Source organism: Haemaphysalis longicornis, unplaced genomic scaffold (assembly GCF_048455015.1).
Source record: "Haemaphysalis longicornis isolate Haplotype H1 unplaced genomic scaffold, Haemaphysalis longicornis Haplotype H1 scaffold_1, whole genome shotgun sequence".
Taxonomy (NCBI): Eukaryota; Metazoa; Arthropoda; class Arachnida; order Ixodida; family Ixodidae; genus Haemaphysalis; species Haemaphysalis longicornis.
The window spans coordinates 71,600,743-71,616,962 of record NW_027526203.1 but is presented as its reverse complement, the minus strand read 5'-3'; the positions used below and the strand labels follow the sequence as shown (position 1 = coordinate 71,616,962).

Below are 16,220 nucleotides of genomic sequence, written 5' to 3'. Positions count from 1 at the left end.
GGGGAGACGGAGGATCGAGAGAAGGGCTCACGTGGGAGACGTGGCTCTTCCGCGCCCTGGTCGCCACTCGTTCGGAACGGGGCCGTTGACCACAGAGTTTCTCAGTAAGTATGCCTGACCCCTATTGGACGTGTGGGTAGGCCTCAGCCTACCTTGCTGGCGGCCCTTGTGTAGCCTCAGCCATCATCGCCTGTTTGAGGCCCGGCAGTGAGGCGCGCGTTGGTATGGTGTAGTTCTTGGTCCTGTCGCGGCGATCAATATGCACTGTACCCCTCGGCCAATAAACCTACTGGTTCGTCCTGGCCCTTTGGAGCCTGCTGCCTCTTTGTTCGCGAGTCGAACCCTTCGCGGCGTCTCCCTTGGCGCCGCCGCGAACTCCTCGGGAAATTTTGCGGGTGCAGTTTTTAATCCCTACTATCCCACAAGTCCAGGCTAAAAAAGCGACAGAAGAGAAGTTTTGCGGAAATCAGTACACAGATGAATGCTCCAGCCAAAGACCATGTGATTGAGAAGGTATTGGAGAGTGCTGCAAAGCTTGGGAATTAGGAGGAAAATTGCTAAGTGTCGCTGCGAGAACCTTTACTGCAAGGTAATAGGGTTATAGTATATATGGTGCTGTGTGACACTTCAATGATGGCAACATAGGTAGATACAGCAGATATTCTGAGGGCAGCAGGCATCAAACCTGGCCACCAGACTCCCATAGCATGTTGTGCCAGTGACCAGTACCACATGAAGAAGGGTAAGCGTGAATCAATGGGTCAGACAAAGCATCTCCGCAAGAAGGGGCAAATGGGCCCGCTTCACAAAACATACAAAAATATTAATTTGAAACAAAATAGTAGTTGAATACATAGTACATGCCACGTGACACCTGAATGTGGTGGCACAGGAGTAGAATAGGTGCCCAACAGCCATGCAGAACCCTTCATTCTGGGGTGGCTCTGGTGTGTGCCAGTCTGCTTGCTGACGTAACAGATGCAAACACGCTGTAGCAAAAAAGAAGCCAGTCAAAGCAATTCACACAAAAAGGCAAACAAAAACAAAGAGACACATACAGCCAAACCCAGTTATAGCGAACTCGCAAAAAAACACCTATCAGATTGATATAGAGCATCATTCAATATACGCATGCTAATTGATATAGAGCATCATTCAATATACGCATGCTAAGGAATTGCACATCATAAAAGCATATACCATGTCTTAAAAACACTTCACTGATGTAACTGCTTTACTTTTGCACGAAATAGTCCTGTATCTTCTGCTTGAACAACATCGCCACTTGCAACAGTACGCACTTCTTCACACTGTCTTAAGAGTCAGAGCAGCTGAGGCCTCAACCTTTCACATTCGTGAAGAAGCACTGGACTAGTGCGGGTGCACCAATTACCTCAGCGGTTGTGGGCAAAGGATCGTTGCTTTCCTTATTGCACCCGCTTTCAGTTGCGCTCGGTACGACGTCGGCAATGTAGTTTTACAAACTCTCCCATGGTCAAGACACCATCATCCACACACACAAACTCGCCGACCGTTGATCCAGCTACGACGTCCAGAAATTCTGACAGCTCGCTCCACACTTCGGCAACACCGGTGGTGGCTTCACTGCACTCCTCAGGATTTTCAAGGTCACCACCGGCATGCACAAGCCGGCAGATTTGAAGCGATTTCAGGCGGTTTCTTGAGTAACATCTACCTGGAACCTACTACGAGAAGGTTAATTTGAGCGCCCTGCCGATCGTGCTGAGGGTGTCAGTGCTCTTGGGAATCTCGTGTGCTGCGGGGACGTCTGACTTCTCACCGAGTTCCACTCACTTTACGATTGCCAGCTTCATGGCGAAAGGCAAATTCAGCCGCTTTGCACTAGCTAGAGCTGTCAAATTAGCCCCGCCCCCTTCCCCCCCAGCTACACTTCAGAAGAAAGCCCACAAAGCGCGAATAATACATACACAACAAATGAAAAAAAAAAAAAAAAAAAAGCATGGCGGGCGGATTAGGATCATATTCGCCCTACACAGTGCGGTGGTGCAGTCACAATTGGGAGGGGGGGGGGGGGGGGTGAAAGGGGTGGGGGGGGAGGAGAGCTGCCCGCTGCTCATGAGCGGCTGGGCTAAACCACTTTTAGGAGCATGCCAGCGGAATTTCTCCTCTGCCCTGAGGGAAAGCCAACTAGGGGGGACACTTCGGTGGCATTTGGCGTTTGATATATCGGGAGCCGCCGGCATTTTTGTTCGATATACGCGTAATTTTTGCTATATATTCTCATTGCAAATACACTGTGAAAGAAATAGTCTGATATACAGGACAATTCGATGTAAACAAGTCTGACACAGTTGGGTTTAACTGTATACAAGGTAGGGGTGAAGAGTAGTTAATAAGTATTGCCAAGCTTTTGCCTTCAAAGCACCGAGGAATTTCGCCCAGGCCAAGTGCTTCCCCACAGTGCTGATGGGGGTGGGCACACAGTGGCACAGCGTGTGTGAATTGTTGGAAAAGGGTCGAGCGGTAGTGCTCGCTTACAAAGCCTAAGCTTGCGCTTGGGAAGCTATGCCAGAAGTAGCAGCACTTCGAGTATTGCCAGTGGACGCTTTCGCTGGGCAAGCAGCCGCCAAGAAAACAGCCGAGCAGAACTTTATTGTTACCAGTGAGCCGAGGCATTGCACGCTCAAAGCACTGCCCCCAATATTCCTCCACACCGCCCCAATTCCACACCAGCCCGCACAAGAAGTAAGTCTGGTCCCAGGCCAGGCACACACGTGGATGCTCCCCACGGCGCCCGTCCACTCCGCGTGGTGCTCTCCCAGGGAGGAGACCCCCCTGCCTCGCTCGGAAGGCGCGGAGTGCACTTGGGCACCGCCTTTGCCGCAGCCAGGGGGGATCCCCAGCGGCTCCTGTTGGGCCCGAGACACAGTGGGCTCTGGGAAGAGGCTTGTCGGCACCCGACACTGGGCTCTGACGAGGCGAAGCTCACGTCCGGACTTGAAAGCGGCCAGCCTTGGTGACATACTTGACCCCCTTGAAAGGCTTGTACTTCTGCAGGGAACAGAGGCATCTGCTGCAGAGGACAGCCTTCCTATGTCACCCAGTCAAGCCTGATGCTTGTAACACTGGACTCGGGGGCTCTCCAGAGGGGCCATGCTGTCGCGACCTTTGCTCCTTGAAGGTACCACTCACAGAAAGGGTATTGTTGCCTCCCATGCACAGCTTTTTTTTTTGTTCATTTTCTGGATGTGCTATCTTGCACACAGTAGAGATCGTCTTCCCGTGCAAAAAGTTAAAACCTCAGTCGCTGGGCTTTTTTTTGTTGTTGTTATTTTGATGTTGCCACAGTCTGCGCAATGTTTGAAGCTTTGCTCGCGTGAATGTGCAATTTTGGTCGCTCTGCTATGTCAATACAATAAGCAACTACTAGTACTGTTTTGGCTGGTACTGTATTCTAACGTGCACATTTTCCAGGAAAGGGTGTGCGTAAGCATTAAGGAACTATGGTACTTTCAAGTACCATAGTTGTACCACCAAATTGGGCACAAAAAAAAAGGGGTGATATAAACTGGTACAGTTTGTACACAATGGGTACAAGTTTCTGATTGAAAAAACTTCAATGTGAGAAGCCTATCTTGTAGACTGTTATATATTAAGGTTCAGCAATGCCTACTGAAATGGCAGAAAAGCTGAAAAATGTCAGTTTGAAACAATTGTTCCCCATTTGGCTAATGAATATGCAAAGCATTGCATGCAACTGAAATCACTGCAGGGACAATTGCATTCAAAATAGAGTTTCACCATTTAACTTGGATCAAATTTATAGCAGCCATTAGAGAACAGGCCCAGTACTCGGAGCCAATCATGGAGCCATTCATGAACAGCCCTGGCAAGCCAGGCAGGGCTGAAGAAGCCTGCTCACCTCCCCGTACATGTCCAGCCGGTTCACCTTGAGGCCAGACACCGCCAGCGGGTTGATGGTGAAGCGTACCTGCAGGGAGAATCATTTCAAGACTTATCAACTGCTGCGGTGTGGGCTCTCCAAAACTGCACATGCATCTTTAAGATTTGTCAGTGTTTGGTGCAGGGAAAAACAGAAGCTACACCAGAAAAAACTTGAACTTGTGCACAACACAATCTTTGACACTCTTTTCTTTCGAGCGTTACCTTGATCACTGACAATGTCAAAGGCACAACATTTTGGATGAAACAACTCATGGCGCAGTAGCTAGATACTTCCAAAGGTGCCCCAAGAGAAAGGGCGGTCATAGTCCCACGGAATGTGCAAACGTAATTTTTGATCCATTGATCAGCGGGGCTTCTACAAAACTGCACTGTAATGAGTATTGTGCTTCAGGCACCTCAAGGGGGTGCCATGGGTCTTCGAAACATTGTTTCATATACGTTAATAAAACTATGCACCAGTGCTGAGCATTTATGTTCTGATTTAAAATATGCCATTACTTTTGTGGCATACCATTTACAACACAAGACGATTAAAAAATATCATGGTATTGTTAGCTGTCATCGACAAAAATACTGCTGATAAAAAAATTAATATTAGCAGATAACAGGGGTGGAATTTGAAAAATCTTAGCTCACGTAACGCCAACTCTCATAAAAAATCGTGACAAAGTAACGAAAGCCCGAGGAGTAAGTGCCAACCCGATGTAGGTACTATAATTACAAGCCACTGCGAAGACTAGTTTTATTGCGCTCAGAGGATTAATGCTGTTTTGGAGCAGCTTTGGAGCACCAAAAGGCAAATTTTGGATCAGTTTCAGTTTGTTGGGGAGCAGATTTCTAGAGCTGAACTTTATTTATTTGCAGTTTTTCATTTCCGGTAAACACGAAAAAATAATTCAAAAGGCTTTTACTCACCATTCGACCAATACTGAGCAGACCACTTTTCCGACAAGTTAGAAAAATGTATTTTCCCAGAATTAAAGCATCACAGCTCACACAGCAATTGCCAAGAAAAAAAAGCCAGAGATAAGCAATGCTTTAAACAGCTGAACCTAAGTAGACTTCAAACAAGTGAAAAATAAAACCATTACAGCCATGAAATACAACCAAGAAAGATAAGACCAGAGCTATGCAAAATGGTCCGTCTTGCACCTAAGATAGAAAGTTTACCTTCCTTGCACCTAAGATAGAAAGTTTACCTTCATTCTACACCTAACGAGACTACAGACAAACAAAAAACCCTGAGAGAGGCAGAAATTAAGAGGAAAAGAAACTAAGAGGAAACTAGATAAGCCACTAAACCTGACTACATCTTGGAGAAAGTAGAAATAATTAAATGTTCACGTTCACAAAACAACGCAAAAAAAAAATCCTGGTATATTACACTCGGGAGTGGAAAAGCTCAAAGAATCCATGGTATTCTTCACATTATTGACCAAGTAATATACATGCTTCTAACTAAGCAAAAATACTGTGTAAGTGCGTTGTGTTTATCCAAGTAACAAACGTACCAGTGTTTATCATCTTGCTTTTTAGAGTGTAAACAGCAAGTTTCAAGGAGGGAGAATAGGGGAGAGGATGCGCCTCCCTCCAGTAACCTCACTCCTCCCGCCCCGCACAAGAAACAGGCAGCATTGGGCAAGACACCTACGGAGCTGACTGCTTGCACCTAGTTGTTAGCTTAGGGACACTGAAGTGATTTGTAAACATTGCGGGATTACGAGTGCAAATTGTAGTCCGGAGTCCCTAGGCCCTGTTTTGACCACTCTATGTGCGTTTACGCGAATTTATTTAGTAGAAAAATCAATTAAAAAATGCTGCCCTCCTCTCTGCACCCTCGCCCATTTTCTGTGGCGTTTTTGTGTGACGTCAGGAGGAGATGATCTCTGCACAGCCCGCTGGCCTTCCGACTGAGTCAGTCGGCCCAGCGTTTCGTCCGCCGGCCGCTGACGGGTCGTCGCAATTCGTTCGCTCAGTTGAAACAAAGCCAGGACACGTTTGTGAATGGAAGAATGTGCCTTTCTTTACTTTGTTAGTTTGTACACTGTATCTAGCTCCAAGTCAAGGTCGCTTCACATAAGCACTGCACAAGCGCACATGCGACGCTTCGCTGACTGGTACGCCAGTAGGAAAATCTAAGTGACATTTGAAGGCGGGAGAAGAGTCAGCGAAGTCAATATGGCTACTAAGGAAATAAAATCAACTGATACTTCTACCGTACAGCATAAAACTAGGGTGCAGGAAGCACTTTTTTGCGCTGGGCGAACAAGCACAGCGGTCAGCTGCACGACTACGCATCTGCAAACGCTTTTCCATCTATGAAATGCAATTGCTAGACGTGAGATATTGTGGAAACTTGGGGGACGCTTACTGCATGAGCACAACACAACAAATAGTCACCTAAGCTGCATGAAATTCCAAAAATAAATAAAAGTGTAAACAGGTTATACATTATATACCTATTTCCAAAGTCAGCAGTGCTGGCTTATGGCCGAGTGGTCTGGAGCGCTAAGTATGTAATTGCAACTGTTTTGCAAGTCACGAGTTCGAAACCCCGAGGGTACGTTATTTTTTTAAATGCAGAGCATTTCTTTAACTCGCACTGTCACCCGTCGTCCCTCGGCGTTGTCCGCTCTCACAACAGGTGCGGGCGCGCATGCGCGTGCTCCGGCACTGAAAGAGGCGTTGCAGCAGCAGGTGCTACCTCCTCTCCCTCTACTGCGCGCGCTAAGGCAGCGGTGAAGCGTCAGCGTCGAGCGGCCGATCCCGAGCGTCGAGAACGAGAGGCCGCCACCAGTCGTCAGTGTCAAGCTGCGGATCCATCGAATCGAGAGCAAGACACGGCTTCGAAACGTCAGCGGCGAGCGGCAGACGCCGCGTTACGAGAACTCGTCCAAGCTCGCAAACTCCCCGTGCTCCAACGCCTCGTGCATTTCGTCGTACTTGGCCTTCAAGCGCCGTCGATGCACCCGTACGACAACAACACAACTACCACCGCCAACTACCACAACCTACGCCATGTGACCACCCCCAATGCTCTGCATTTACTCGTGTCCCTCGCGCAGGGGCATGCGACGGGGGCACTTTTTTTTTATAAGTTGACTTTTTTGGTTTCCACCGATGTTTTCTGTGCTGAGTTCACCTTTTTTGGGGCCGCAACATTCATTGCTCCACGAACTAGTTCACAGAACGCACGCAGGCTGACACTGGCGCGCTAGCGAGTTCCCGTTGGCATGCTGTTGCCATAAGCACCGACTGCTTGCGGGCAGTGGGCACAGGCCAGAATTAACAGACCCTTGGCCTTCTGCGAACACGCTTTTTACAATACAGACATGAGTGAGGAAAGCTCCAAATATGGGGGAAAAGCGCATGGTATTTGAGCGTCTGCGGGGCCGCGGAGGGCATTTATCCACTGCGTAGGCCTCAGGTAGTGATTGCTACGATTCCAAGCCGTCCTGGGAGGCTTATCTTGGGCATTTATCTTGGGCTTATCTTGGGCAAAATCATGTTGGGCAAGGTAATATAGGTAACTGTGGAATCATTACAATATATCTTACTCATTTTATATCGAAATATTTAGCGGAGGCGTGAATTCTGGTTAAGGCAATACTTGGTCCTAATTGTTCCCACTAGATGGCGGCATCAACGTCATGTTTTTTAAGCTCTACAGCAGAAGTATACGACTGTTTTAAAAGAAAATTATTGTATTGTGAGAGTTCAATCTAAAACGTCCAAGATTTAAGCCATTTCAAGCGTAAGCGAACAGTTCTGGGCAACAAACTTTAGTCATTTGCTTTGAGACAAATTCGCCAGATGTTGCCACTTGGCAGCCGGTAAGCCGGAATGCAGAAACTGCAGGGTGCAATCCTTTTGTTTTCAGCGGCAAACGGCTACTCTTGCTTCAATTAACACGGTAAACGATGAAGCGCGCTAAGGACACTAGGCAACACGGTTCATTCAGAAGGCCGGTGTGCAGCAAACCACACTTTCCTGCGATCACGACTTCATGGGAAGCAATGAAATGAAACTCCTTGGCAGGAGTTGTCGTTACGGGGTGCGCATGCTCTTCCCCTTGTCGCGACCGGCGCAGAGAATCAGCTGCGACAGCGTTTGGGCTTAAACTGATTTATTCAGCCCGTGTGAGTGCACTTGAGCGTGCGCCTCGTGATCAAGAGCAGTGCTCGGCGTCGTCCAAGCGGTGCATGCGAAGCTCTGCCTTCGTCATCGGTGAGGCGCTGCCTTGGCGCGCCGTTTGTTACCACCACATAACTGAAACAACGCCGAGGCTACGCTCGAAACACAGATGGTGCAAAGTATCCTTTCAGGTACAGCGTCCAAGAAAGCAAATGCAAAGAAAACTACCGTATTTATTCGAATCTAAGCCGATAGTTTTTTTGAAATACTGATATATCAAACTCCAGGGTCGGCTTAGATTCGAGGATTTTGAAATACGCGCCAATTTCCAAGTAAAGTGGCGCGCAGCTAGCGCCACCAAGAAAAGAAAGTATTGTAGCCATTACTAGACGAGCCAGTAGCCACTTAAGGGCCATAGGCCGCCATTTTGAATTGTGCGGACCCTGTTCTGTGGGACAGTGCCCTGCGTGCGGTGTGGCGTTTGGTTTAGATAGCGCAAAAAGAAGCGGTGCCATTATAGTGCCGCTTTTAAAAGAAAAGTTGTTTTAGCTGCGGAGTTGTCGTCGAACGTTCAAGCCGGGCGGGACTTCGGCGTGGATGAAAAAAATGTCCGTCGTTGGAGGACGCAACGGGAGAGGATTTTGCGTCCTCCAACGATCGCCCAGAAGTTGCCCGGTGATTTTGAAAAGAAACTGATTGAGTTCCAGCACCGCATCTTTATGTTCAATAAACGTGTTTTCTTTTTGTGAACGCTGACCCTGCCTTTTTGTTCGGCCTACATTCGAGGTAAGTTTTTTTTTTTTTTCGCGCCTTCGGACTTTCGGGGGTCGGCTTAGAATCGGGGCCGGCCTAGATTCGAATAAATACGGTAATGAAACTTTAACACCAGACATGGAGGACTGAGCGATCACGCTGCGAGCGCTGTGTCTCCTGCGCTCACTGTATCGTTTTGCCGAGAACGGAGGAGCGTAAGCCCGGTTTGGCCCGGTGTGTAAGTGCTTTACACTTTACACTCCAGTGCTGACACGCGCTGGGTCAGCACTGAAGTGCCACCCAGCCGTGCGGTTTCCATGTGCATCAATGCATGCTGCACCACACTCAGTTTAAAACTGGCTGTGTAGCCCATGTACTGGCCCATCGTACGGAGCGCACCAGGAGCTCAAAAAAGGTCGCAACACGGCTGAGAAACAAAACTACCTTAGCGCAATGGTGACGTCACAGAACAGCTTGAGTAGATGAGTGCGGAGTACGTTTAGTGATTTATACGCACGCCACCAAAACCAACTAGAACGGGAAAGAGCAGGGAAAGAGTGCATTTTGCTCTTTGTTCGCACGCCGCAAGGTTTGTTTTGGATTCAGCAAGTGGCGCACCGCAAGTGCGCAATTTTTAAATTGTGAGCCACAGCATTCCTGCTCACGTCTCTGGCTACTGCAGCGATTTCGTTTTGTTTGAATGCGTTTTTGGCATTTCTGCGCGTACTCTGGCGTGATATCAAGTTACTGCGATCGTCTACAGCATCAGCAACCATGCTGAGATAAAAACATACTCCCGCTGCATTTTTTATTCAAAGTGACAAAAAAGTAAATTCTCAAGAAGAAAAGTGGGGGGAGGGTTCATTATGCGAGTAAATACAGTAGTTGGAAATATTGTGCAATTCCTGTCTGCTGTCAATACACGGGCTTCGCTGGAAGGGAAATGGGCGGCCCCCTGTTTGTCTGTTAGAATAAAACTCTAGTCCATTCAAATCTTATTCAGGTAATTATCCAGGAAATTGCAATTTAAAAACAATGTGTTTGTTTCGGGCACTTCTTGGACTGCGCCTAGCTCTGCTGGTCATCTTTCTTCACAGCGAGGAAGGGCACTGACCTTTTTTTATTTGTATTGAACTAAGCTCAAATGCGTGTCCCTCCATTTACAACCAGTGCACCTTGTCATCACAGGAAAAACCTTGTGTAAGAACTGGAATATTTGATACGCATCTAAGAGTTCCCAGTTTACCTTCAATTATGCAGAGGCTAATACAAGTGGTCTGCAGTGATTCGAGTTGAACTTATTGCCATTTTGTCGTTGTAGCGTCCAATTTTAGTACGATTTTTTCCCAAGATATCTGCATTAGATTGAGAGCCACAGAGCATTCACCAGAAAGTTGGCTTTGCTGCAATGAGGAATTTTCTCGACGCGACTTTATTCCGCACACCCTGTTGACGCATGCAGTTTTCTTCAGAAACAAGCGCATAACAGCTCCATAACTTCAATGTTCAACCATCTCATCAATTGGTAGATAGCATATATTTTGACAACGTTGATCCCCAAGCAAAAGGTGGGTGCGAGTTACGTGATGTCTTGCACCAGTGAGGGCAGACCTGCGGCAATGGTCATGCGGTGCCCCAGCAGCTGCCGCGGGTATCGAAAGCACGTCACAGGGAAGCAAGCGACCAGAGATGCCTGATAACAAAGGAAGGACAGGCACGCGCAAAGCGCGCCTGGCATGCGAGTTTCGTGAGCCTCGACCCAGCGGTCTGTGGCGGCAGATGGTGCAGCAATACCGTTTTGCGCCACTCCGCCACACACTGCAGATCACGGAAACCTTTGCAGCTGACTGTACACAGAGTGCAATGCCAAAAAAAGATTTTAAGCACCACCGACATCACAAACTGTAAAGCCAATTAAGTTCAGCGTCTGCACCGATGGCACCTACGCAAAAAAAAAAAAAAAAAAACTTTTGGATTTAAAGGAGTACTGACATGAACTTTCAAAGCTGAGATAACTATGCAAAAAGCTCCCATTGCATGTGGAGATATCTCCCAGGAAGTTTCAACTGCAGCAGTTCAGTATAACATATTGAAAATCAATTTTAATCTTTGCACGCACGAGGAAGCTCAGAACGGACACCCTTTCGACTTGGGCATCAGCTAGACGCGTTGGGCGGCCCACCCCAAACTGCAGACGTCCGGGCTCCCATGACGTTGCCAAGGCGCTGGCTGCTGTTGGCACATGCTGCTCTGCCTTATGCCTCACCCCACAGTTTTGCGACTGACTGATGCCATGCTGCCCAGACGCATGTGACCACGGCCGGTCTGGACGCGCGTGCTCGACCAGCCGTGGTGTGACAAGAACCGTGATGTCAAGAGCGCCCTCCTGTCACGGTGGCCGCCTCAGCATTTGTTTTGTTGAAACTGAAACTGACACGAATAGACGAGGCTGTGAATATTTATTTACACTACGATCAAGAATCTAATGTGCTATCCTATGATAACTGGACTGGTAGGCACCCATAGCAGCAAAACAAACAAAAAAAAGTAACAAAAAAAAACTTAGTGTCATTACTCCTTTAAAATAAAAAAATCTGCTTGCGGGGTTGTCGCCTTGGATGCTGAGCTTTATTTCTCCAAAGGAAAAAAAAAAAAAAAAAATGAGAGAGTAACCCTGGGCGTCCTAGGTACCACAATAATTGCGTAGAAAACACGTGAGGTGGCCAAAATGGTTTTCTCAGAAAATGAGAAAAGCGGCTTAGAAGTGCAGGCAAAAATGATCACTTGAAGGACTTTGGACAAGTGCGACTTTGGACCTTCAACGATATTCACGATGGGGCTGTAGCGTTTTGCAATTCTTGGGAACCTGCAGATTGTAAATAAATATGCCAGTAGATAAAAATAAAACTGAACTAGTGGCCCCCAAAAGCATGCATCACGTTCAGCTGGTGCCTCCTACACTGGACAGAGACGCAGGGCAGCATTAAAATTTCGAGGGATGCTCATCCTCCACCCGAGTGGAAGCTAATTGTGCCAGGCCCGACTGAACGGCCTGAGCCATGGCTGGCATCCATTCTCTCACATCCCCGAACGTTGTTGGCCCCCCTGCGTGCAGGGGCGGCGTGCTCACCGTGATGGTGGGGTTGGCATCAGGTGGCGGGGCGCCTGCTTGCAGAGCCATCTGTGGGGGGGAGGGGGGGAGCAGAAGCACTCCGCTCATACACACAGCACTGCGCACGTGTTCATCAGCAGCAGCAGCAACTGAGAGCGCTTCTCTGCTGAGGCCACTTGTGCGATTCCACATGCTGCTGAAACGCAGTGACCATGCACAGAGGCAAGCAGAGATGGGCACCAACAGCCAAGAACAAGGCTCTTTGCTTGCCTATCACTATCAGGCCCTTACACAAGTAAACTCTCCCCTGCCCTCATGTTGCGTCTGAAGAGAAAAACAAAAAATTGCACTGCGCAAATAAGCTACACAAGGCTTCCTAAAAGTTTGTTTGCAGCCACAAGTGAGAGCTTGCACCCTTCTCAATAAAAAACAACAACAAACAAACAAATGCAGCCAAGCACATCTGCCAAGTTGATTACTTGTTAGCTGCTAGGTTGTCAGAAGCTCCCCTCCTGCTTCCTCAGAATGGCAAGCACGCTTGCGATAAAAATAAGGTGACGCCGTGTTGAACAGTAAAACTTCCCTTTTGTACTTTGCTTTTGGCAATAAGCCGGATAGAATAGAAGAGGAAGAACATTGCCTGCATCACAGCATGGTGCACACTGCAGTGAGCCTGCACTTGTGGGTAAGACACCCAAACTTTACTCTAAGATTTGTAAACTATTGGTGTGGGACTATTTTTGGGCATTTGCTTTGGAGCACGGCTGGGCAGGGCAGCATTGTGGTAAAAAGGCACTGCAATAGTGTTGTGGAGGAGATAGTATTGAGTATCTGCACTTTTGTATTGCAGTACGTTTGCAAAACGCACCTGTATCTCTGTAGTGAGATATTTTCCCAATGTACCGAATTATACTCCCATATTTTCCCAGAAAAAAGCCCCTCGTTACATTTATTGACTGATGGTGCATTTTTGCCATGTGGATCTGATGCACCCTACTACAGTGGGGTACTTGTGATGGGAAGGGTCTTCGGTTCTTTCCTTTTCATGCCTCGGTGGTCTTTTATCACCTTCACAATCCGATGAAGGTATCAATACAATCCAAGGCTTTTGAACAATAAAGGTGGCACTCGTTCAGCACAACACCAATGTACACTCATGAACACCAGTAGGGAGAATTTGCTTGCTCACGCGCCTTGTGAGCTCAGCTGGGACCCTTTCAAAAAGGTGGTGTTGCTAAGTGCAGCTGATGTCGCTAGCCGATATTGCATTTTCACTTCTTAATCAAGCCGTATTTTTCCTGGCAACACGTAGCCAGTCACTCACATTATGGAACTGATAAATATACCATGCCCAGAGAACACGACAGCATTTGAATATCCGTATTCTTTTAGAGACAAGTCATCAGGCAAAACATGTGGAAAAGGTGGAAACTAACAGAATGCTACACTCACAACTGAAGTACAGGCAGGGACACAATATTTCGGACCACGCGAGTGCGTGGCAAAAACCACCCCTGCGCACTCTGGAGGCAAGGGTGCCTGCTGTTGAGACCAATGCAGTGTGCATGTGCGTCCCTGTGTAGTCACAGGTAGGCAAGTTTTTTCGCTTTCGTAGATCACCAATCTACGGCCACACGGGCCAATTCGCCGGCTTTTACTTCGATGTTATTCATTTTCTGTATAATCGTCCCTTGGAAAAGTATTTTTTGATTGTTTTGATACAGTCAGCAGGCTAAGCCCATGTTGTTTGAGTGATAAAGAAAAAAACAGAAAACATCAAAGAAACCACTTCGAGTAACGATAAATTAGCTCGCCGAGAACACACCCGCAAACAGCTGCATAATCGGCACAAATACTCAATGCCACAGATGTGGTGCGCACGGAATGCTATGAAGCCATTGCCCCGTGGCACCTTACCAAGGAGGAGGAGGAGGAAAACCTCTTATTGAACATGGTGTTCCACGGGAGTGACTCCTCAGCACACGTTACTGACAATTGGAGCAGAAGCCATGCCTACAGGGAGCGTCAGTCTTCGCAACATGCTCGCGGGGTCCCGAATATTGTGTCCCCGCCTGTACAAACATCATGTCACCTTCTCCATGAGGGCAAAGTAGTGTCACTACATAAAGGCATGGGCAAAGCAGAGGTGCAGCTGTCAACAATTGTTTTTTTTTTTTCTTTGATTACCACATTTATGTGGCCTCACAATTCGCTGACTTCAGGCAAGCTGCAAATGACCTTGGACCTTGCAGATAACATATCTGCATAGGCCACAAACATAACTATCTCCTGCATGCTTTTCTTTAGTTTTTTCTTCTTTCTTCCCATGGGATACTGAGCAGTTTGTGTCGTTCTTCTGCACAAAAAAATAATCCCCAGCATTAAGAGCGCAGGGCAATCTCTAAGACGTTGTGGGTGTTTGAGAGGTAGAGTAATTACAGCGACAATTTCCCACAGGCATATCATGCTCCTTTGACAGAAGTGCCATAAAGTAGTACTTGACTCTTACTGGTCAGCTGCACAACATCGCTAAATATCTGGCAGTCCGTTTGAGCTGCATAGCAACAGTGTCTCCACCCCAAGCTGTCGAAATCTTTTAGTTAACGGTGCCGTGCTTACAAGTTACACGTGGAAACATCACTAACCACAAAGCATGGTGGGCTGAGATGCAGTTTTGCCTCAATATGGCTTGGCTGTAACTGGACAGCAAGCGAGCTTCTTCACAAGTGGAACTCAGCTAGGTTGCCGTTGCCATCACACTACGGGGCCCCTGACTACCATAAAAGTGAAGTGTATAGCTGTGACTTGGGGGACAGTTCGAGGGGAAGAAGAAGAAGTAGAAAAAAAAAAAAAAGAAAAAGCTACGACATCACAATGCTACAAATGTACTCTTTTGAGTTTCAGTTCCCCATAATATACAGAAAATGCAAATCTTTCCCTCCGAAAAATTGCGGCCAAGTGAAACGGCCTCGAGAAGGTTGCTCATTAACCAGAGAACTTTTGAGCATCACCTCCTACCGGCAATTGATGGGGAATAGGAAGTGCGTTATTACAAGGGGAAATTTCTCTCTCGAATACTCTTGTGCGAAGCGTGTGGTTGTGCCAAAGAGAAGTGAAAGTTGCAGCACTTCCGTGACGGAATGCCAAGCACCCACCGATCCGCGGAGGCTGGGCAGCCTGCCCGGCTCGATGCGCCCCACTTCCCAGACCAGGTGCTTGGAGACCGGGTCGAAGCTGTGCTTGCCCTGGCTGGCTGTCAGGCTCACGTTCAGCACCGACTTGCAAAGCGGCACCTCCAGCACCACCTCGTCCACCTGCATGAGCCACCGTGCTCGGCTGGGCCACCCCTTGTCTCATCCACGGCACTTGGCACGCCACAATGACTCCACAAAACCAGAGCCTAGGCGTCATTGTCCGCATAGAGCAGATTGGTACCAACTAGGGCCAGAGTCCAACAGTGCAAGTTCTCGCGTTGAAAATTTGAAACTTCAGCGAAGCTTCGTGTTGGGAGAGTTGGTACAGTAGAATCTCGATGATACGATTCTGGGTGATACGAATTTCAAGATGATATGAATTTTTGAGAAGTCCTGGAGAAATTGCATTGTTTGCAATGGGAGAAATTTCAGCTGTTACAAACGGACCTGCGTGGCCCGGCAGATGATACAAACAAGCAGGCGAGGTGCCCGACTGTTGAGCGCGCTAGCGATGGCAACATACGGGCTTTCGGTCCTCTCTCTGTCACTCTTTCTCGAGGAACGGCCGGGCTGCTGCTTTCTACTCGCGAAAACGCGCCACGCACGCCACAGGTGCATTGACGCCGCCACGGAACCACCTGCACGCTACGCGTGGTGCAGCGCAGCCGGCAGCGGCAACATGGCAGCGGCTTCAGCCACGAAGTGGTAAGGATGCGCTCGAGCGACCGCTTCTAGCGGCTCTTCAAAATGCCACTCAAGGGACTCATGAAAATGCTTGTGCGGTAAAGGAGCTGATAATGAGGGCGAAAACGGTACTATAAAACATCATCCACGTCGCTAGTGAAAGCGCCTATGAAAAAATACTGCCGGGGTGGTAAGCCTAAACATCTCCAACGGACCGGTGGAGCCAGCCGGATGCCTCAAGCCATCGCCTACTCAAGTGCTTCGAAACTGCCGCCATGAGGCGCACACCTCCCCAATGGCACAAGTCGTCAGGCTCCTTTTACTGCCACGGGCACGGAATCCTCAACGAAGGGAGGAGGGTGTGAAAATATCACACGCGCAACACTGACACGCAC

The 16,220-nt window shown here is 48.2% G+C and overlaps 1 protein-coding gene across 1 annotated transcript in view; it reads right to left on the bottom strand.

Moving 5' to 3' along the window:
* Window positions 1-2,614: 2,614 nt before the first annotated feature.
* The window catches only part of LOC144177370 (AP-3 complex subunit mu-2-like), a 94,104-nt gene continuing 80,498 nt past the window's right edge, over window positions 2,615-16,220 (bottom strand). The window contains exons 9-12 of the mRNA XM_077705259.1: window positions 15,103-15,261; window positions 11,966-12,016; window positions 3,905-3,973; window positions 2,615-3,033 (exon numbers count right to left, since the gene is read on the bottom strand). Of these exons, the coding sequence (XP_077561385.1) occupies window positions 2,968-3,033; window positions 3,905-3,973; window positions 11,966-12,016; window positions 15,103-15,261 (345 nt within the window). The 3' untranslated portion in view covers window positions 2,615-2,967. The remainder of the gene's footprint in view (window positions 3,034-3,904; window positions 3,974-11,965; window positions 12,017-15,102; window positions 15,262-16,220) is intronic.